The sequence below is a fragment of the Alosa alosa genome, chromosome 5 (assembly GCF_017589495.1).
Source record: "Alosa alosa isolate M-15738 ecotype Scorff River chromosome 5, AALO_Geno_1.1, whole genome shotgun sequence".
Lineage (NCBI taxonomy): Eukaryota > Metazoa > Chordata > Actinopteri > Clupeiformes > Clupeidae > Alosa > Alosa alosa.
This window is the reverse complement of record NC_063193.1, coordinates 23682340-23689094: the sequence shown is the minus strand read 5'-3', so window position 1 is coordinate 23689094 and position 6755 is coordinate 23682340. Positions and strand designations below refer to the sequence as shown.

Here is a 6755-nt window from a genome sequence, read left to right as displayed (position 1 = left end):
AATAGGTGAAATGACAATGTATTATTGTTAATGTAAATGTTTTCCGTTACAAATGTGGTCATTTCCATATTCCTAAACAATCTTCAACGAAATATTCCTAATTTAGAACGAAAAAAGCTTCTTACAACCTTATGCGCATTGAAGGCCTACTTTGGTGCGCACGCTGCAAGGAAAAGTTTCTATGTTCATGTAACGGGGACTGAGCATATGACGGGACTCAGCTGCAGCCATACTTTCATGCTTATTAAAATAATGTAGGTCCAGCTTTAGTGGCCCTGCGTCCAAGAGGTCAGTACAGATCATCATTTAAGGGTTAAGTCGACCGACTGTTCGATGGTTTGAAACAACGGTGGCGTAGGCCTATCCATATCCGTAATTGTCCATAATAACAAATGTATGATTTCCCCCATCCTTGTTTGCTTTTTTTGAAAATACAGGACGTTTTTTTAGCCTCCAAAATATAGTGGTTGTGGTTAAAATATCTTTTTAATGGCGAAATATTGACATTGAAATGTTTCTCAGACAAAACTTTTAAATGATTTTGCCAAAGGAAAAGTGTATGCTACTGTCATTTAGCCAACTTCTTGACGTTAATTATCACGTCATTATGTCCCACGATAATTATAGAAAATTGCTTTTATTATTGACGTGTTAGTCAATTTCATACATTTAATAAACCCAAGCCTATTCGAAAACTAAAAACCGTAAACGAAATCCACTGATTAACTTGGTCTCAATTTATTTCAATAAGCATTTATTCTTTGCAGAATCTCAGGCTACCAGCTAATGTGCCTTTATAAACGACAACTTCTAGGCTATTTTATGTTATTTCTTTAAGCATAACCAATTTAGTCGCTTTTATGATAGCAACTACCGGTATTGGTAGTGGTGTTATATCAATTTATGTATAATGGCAATCGTTTCATTAAAACCTTCTGTTTAGACGGCTTTCAACTTGATAACTTTTTCAATAGCCTATAAGCTTAATCGTCTAAAGTGTGTGCGACAGCGTTTGTGCTTTCCAGCCGATACACTAGAAATGAAATCAAAGTCTAGTGTTAAAACAAATAGATAGCCTACAACCACGCATTTCTAGTGTGGTCTATCAATATCAAACTGTAGCCTAACTCAAGTGGGCTCTCTGACAGCGTGCCGGTTGCCTTTTGTTGTTTTGCTTTGTTTGGTTTTGTTTAGGCCCTTTCACCCGACTCGTGACACGGCCGCCTCCTAGTTCAGCCTAGGACTAGTGATGCACCAAAGCTTAAAAAGCAAAGTGAGCGCCCCATGCCATGCTCTGACCTGTTGCATTCTATGATCTGACAGAAGATGTGAGGGGAGCACTGCCACACAGCTGATAGCGAGCGTTGTACCTTCTTTATAGAACTGATTTAGTCTCTCACTGTTTTAGAACTTAGGCCACTTACGAAAGTAGCCTACTTCAAAAGCAATACCTCAACCCATTCTCTGATACTGAGCAAGAGTATGCATAAAACAACCTAGAAATGCCTTTTCAAAATTATCTTAAATATTGGAGTTGCTTGTAGATGTCAGTAAAGCGGACACTTTTGTAAGATGGACTTACCTTTGAGCAGCAACATTTGCGTCCACCACCCCGACATTCCTAACCCACGAGCGCACGGGATCCATCTCCTCCCCAAGAGCTCGCTCCTTCAATCCGCTGACGTCCCTCCCCAGATGTTCGTGCAGCCCGAACATTTAAAACTCTGCCAAAACACTTCTGAATAATCTTGCAGACCAGGAGATATACAATCCGAAAAGAGTGGGCTGCCGCAGGTGCTGTTTGTTGATTTGCCGTTAACTAGACGCAGCAGGGAGGTTTTCAGGTGTTCGACTCCCCTGCAGTTGTTTTTCCTCTCTGTCGGCTTCAAACGTTCCCCGGAAACGACAGAAGTGGTAATAAACGTATGCTCCTTCCAGATGCGATCATTGTTCAACTGAAACCTCGTAATGAATCCCTTGTTGCATCCACCGTTCACGAGGATCACCTGTGCTGCGGAAACATACACTTGCAGACGCAAACACACAACTGTCAACTTTGGTCTCCAAACCCCTTCTCTCACTCACCTCACACTTTCATACACTACCTCACACTCAAAACACACAGACGCGACTGGAATTCAACGGTGTTCTGCACGACTGAAGGCGTAGTCCGAGACAAAACACAAACAGAAGACCCTGTCCCGTTGGCCGCGCGCCTGCTGTACAAATTGGCAGTGATGCTTTCAGCACTCCGAGCATGATTGAGGTACCTAGCGAGGGCATGCTGGAGGAGGAGCCAAGATTACCATATTTGGTGGATTGTATGAATGGTGAATCTGATTGGTCTCATAAAGTTCTTATTGGTGTAGGGCTCAGTATACATTTGGGTGCATCTGGACAAAGTCGTGGTCTAACTTTAGCATGACAATAAAACCTCCGTCATGATGAGCTCACCTTGCGTTGCGATGGACCGTGCAGTGATATAGGCTATTAGCTTTGTCTCTGTCTGCGCTGGGTATTCTGTCCTGTCAAGTCTACAAATACCATTGTAGAGAGAGACAGTTCCGTGCAGAGCTTTCAGAATCACACACCAGCTGATTTATCAACACATCATGCTACCCCCACTGAAACTATTTTCCTATCAATAAGTTCTTGTTTTTTCATATGATATTAATAATGATGAATTATGAATGATGAAATGATGAATGATTAATATGACATGAGTCTTTTTTAACATTAATGTGTGAAGTAACATATACCTAATCATGGAAAAGATGTATCTACATGTAGGCTAATCTATAGGCGTAATATAGCCCACCTTTTAGACTTTTGGTTGTTGCTGCACATTCTGTATATCAACAGGAGGATTTTGCTTTGCCTAACTCTGCATTAGTATTTGATTATATTGATTAAAAGTTTATGCATAGGCTATAGCATAGACCAACATATAGTCTACAGATTTTTCTAAATATTTTTCATGTTTCATTTCGTTTTATGTATCTCTTGAATCTTGCTTTGTGTTTATTGTTTTACAAATATGGAATAGCACAAATTGAGGAGGACAGGAGGGAAATGCACAGGGAAGTTTTTCATTAGGCTATGTCTAAACATTTAAGATATAGGAGCTAGAATGAGGATCTGATTTGTGATTGTAAACAATCGTTTCTCAGAAGGTAGCAATGTTAACAGCTCTGTTATTAGTTTGCTATTAGGGAGTTTTGAGTAGTTTGCTCATATAACAGGCTGTAAGTGCAGGTCCACATTATCCAGTTATTGCTGATTAACTCATCCACGTCGTAAAAAGGATCTATTTCAAAGGCTATTTCAGACACGAGCGTTAAGCCGTAGCCTACTGAACATGTATTGTCTGTCTAAAGCCGTGCGAATCCCCGCTGCTGAAACCCAATGTTTAAGGGACAATGATGCTAACTTCTTCATCTGAAAATCACCGGCGAGCTTTAGACCATGGGCAGCTGTGTGCGCGAGCCGAGCAGACGGACTGAACAAAGACTCCGAATTATTTTTCCCAACTTTTTTGCATTTCCGTTTTTTCTCTCCTCTCGCGGGTGAAAAGGAGAGTTTTTTTCTCCCCATCTTTTCTTGCCCCTGCTGGGGTCATTGTCTGCGCGAGGAGCTCAAACGCCCAAACAATGGGCGTTACCCCCTCCCTATGCGCACACACCGCCACCCGGCCGCACCGACCATCTGCCATCGCGCGGCCGAGTCAGCTGTTCTCCCAATTACCGCCTGGGAGTCGCGGAATCCCCTGGCCGGAATCCCCTCACCCTTCACATGCATTCCCGTTCCCTTCTCTCGCTCACCGTTTCGTTTGAGTTCTTCCTCAGATTTCCAACCATTGACTACTTTACAACGACACCCCTGCCCGCAGTATTTGTGCTATCAACTAATTTGGTGACACTGAAATGTCACCAAAGTCAAGGCATGCCAGTAAAGGCAAGGAGGTTGCAAAGATCCCAATATTTCAGAGAAAAATCATAGAGAAGTTTTTCTGATCAGGCCACCATAATCTCCTATAATTTGCTTTTCAAATTATACTCATGTCATAATACATATGAACATTTTTTTTTTTAGATTTTGGTATTGTAGGGAAGAGAGTTGGGCGATGGGGCACAGCCACACCAAATGTAACATGCTGTAACAAGTTATGAGTTAGTATAGCATCCACTTAAAATTCCCTTTTAAATTCCCAGTTTTCCAACCCTTTTCCTTAACATCACTTTGTACACACAACCACCCAGCTAAGTTCACTTGTGTCACCCAGATATTCCTACAGCAGGGTGAGATGGCTGGGCATGTGTGCAGAGAGGGGTGAAGTGGGCTGCATTGAGAGGGGATTGAATGGAGTGTGTTTGGAGACTCTTGTGATAAGAGCTAAGCTGGAGGCACACACACACCACTGTGAAAAGAGCATCTTTCTCCCCACACCGGTCTGAGGGTCACGCCACCAGCTGCACTCCTCAAGTTAAATAGATTTATATTGATGTTATTAGAGTCATTTCTCCACTGACATTTCTTCAGTGAGACCATGAGAACAAGTGTTGTTCTTACACTTGCAATCATTCCAATCATCAAAGACACAGAACTGAAAAATAAGAAAGTTTTATTCATCTTATTCATCTGAGTGAAGGTAAATAAACCAACCAAATCACTTAAATCAATCCTTATATGGTGGACATTTCTGCTAGTAAAACTGAGTGTGTGCATGAGGGGGAGGGAGTGGAATAGTGTGTATGGACTGACGTCTGACTGAGCCTCACCAGAACCCGACGCTGCTATTGTGCACTCAAACTTATTAGCAAGGTCATGAGCCAGCTGGCTGAACTGCTGCCTTGCTCTTTGACACATACAGAGTGTGAGGGAAAGAAAGAAAAAGAAAGACAGAGAGAGAAAGAAAGAAAGAGAGAGAAAGAAAGAAAGAGAGAGACATACAGCAAGAGAATGTCAAATTTGAGAAAGTTATCACAATTTAAAAATAATTCAAAGTATGAGTTCCTTTATGGTATCGCTCTGAAGAAGCATTTCCCTTGAAAGTGTCTACTCAGCCATCCAGGCCTCTCTCCATACCCTCACACACACACACACACATTCATGTAGCAATTTGTCTGTGGGAGGAGAATGTTTTGAATTGCTCCTCAGGGTCCTCTATCTGTCTGTTCAATGTTACACTCAAAGTGTGGTGTTCAATCACAATCTTGGTTGTGAAAATGGGAAACAAACAAAAGTGGCTTGGATCAAGCTAAAAACAACCGTAGCCAATGAACACAGTGATTCAAGATGTGGAGGGGTGGGTGTGATGTGATTTGCTGTTGAGTATGGAATACATATCAACCTTTTGCTAAACCTGCTCAGCACAGCATGCATCTTTGAGGCACATTTGGGAGGATGTGATTCATAATGGAAATGGATGTCTCCTGTCAAAGCATTAAGGCTATAGACCAATGGTCTCCACTGGATCTCCATATCTACTAAGAATGAGTCTGCCCTGGAACATCTTTTAGGAATGATAAAAGTTTAAACTAGAATTTGCTCATTTCATTTGTTTGATGCCAACCTATGACAGTTTCATGAGCCTTTACAGCCATTATCTTGTAAACTCCCGTCTATGCATTTGAATAGCGAAAAGTGATGCCACGCGTGATAGGCATTTCCCTAAACCTCAGCATCTCTGTGGGTCGCGTCTGCTGTCTGACAGCAAGTGACTTCATCCTAATCCATTCCACCCACTCGTGCACGGGGTCGCGCGCGCATTCACTAAATAGAAGCCCGCCGGCGGTGGAACAGAATTAGGGGGTCTCCCGTTCGAATCCGTCTCGTACAAATGGACGGCCTTTCATTTGCGTTCCACCTGGTGCGCACAGTGACAGTAGGAGGAGGTGCTGTGGCGCGTTGACTGCTCCACGAAACAATGGAGAATGCTGGGCCGCACGCCCCTACTCATCCATCTCCCTTTCCCATGGGAGCCTTGCAGCGGCGTGGGGACTCACACCCCTCCTCTCTCCTCCTTTTTCGGAGCAGGAGGACGGGGTCGCTGCGCGCTGTGTATTGATCGCACATTTATTTGTTTACTTAATAATAAGTTAAGTGCGAACCGGGGGCGCGTGAGTTCAAAGGGCAGCGGTGTGTGAGGGTGCACAGCGCAGCAACTGCTCAGAGGATCTCTGATGATATAACATCAAGGTGTGGTAAAAAAAAATCCTTCTACTGATTGCTAAAAACGTTTAACGTAATCCCGGCTTTTAGGGTTTGGTGTGCAGGTGCCTCTCTTCGCGTAGGGGCCATCAAAATGACCCATGTTCAAGTCCTGAAAGCGTTACAATTCGAGTGGACCTGTATTGGAAAAAGTCTGTCTGAGTATTTCCAACAGTATAATGGCCTTTAATTATTATCCACTGAGTGTGATATCGTATGACGTAGTTTTATGCCTTATAGGCTAGACTATTTCATCTGGGTTTAAGTAGGCTCAGTGCGCGCATCGCAGATCTTGCTACTGAACAGCGAACGTGACTTGTGCGCCCCCCTCGGGATATAAGATAGCTACTATTATAGGCTACCAGTTGGATTCTTGTTGTAGGCAAATTTCACATTTAAAATAATTGCACCTCAACCAAATTAGGTAATTCTGTAGAACCAAAATAAAAAAAAAATATACATTAAGATTTTCTTTGGTGTTCAGTGGTATTAACAAATACAACCAGATTATAATTCAAATTATAATTTATTATATTATTCAACTA

General features: G+C 42.4%; 1 protein-coding gene across 7 annotated transcripts in view; it reads right to left on the bottom strand.

The window, feature by feature from the left end:
- ebf2 (EBF transcription factor 2) overlaps positions 1–2236 on the bottom strand; it is a 26264-nt gene extending 24028 nt beyond the window's left edge. For all 7 annotated transcript variants that reach the window (XM_048244155.1, XM_048244156.1, XM_048244157.1 and 4 more), the window contains exon 1: positions 1583–2236. In XM_048244155.1, the coding sequence (XP_048100112.1) occupies positions 1583–1716 (134 nt within the window). In that variant the 5' untranslated portion in view covers positions 1717–2236. The remainder of the gene's footprint in view (positions 1–1582) is intronic.
- Positions 2237–6755: the final 4519 nt, after the last annotated feature.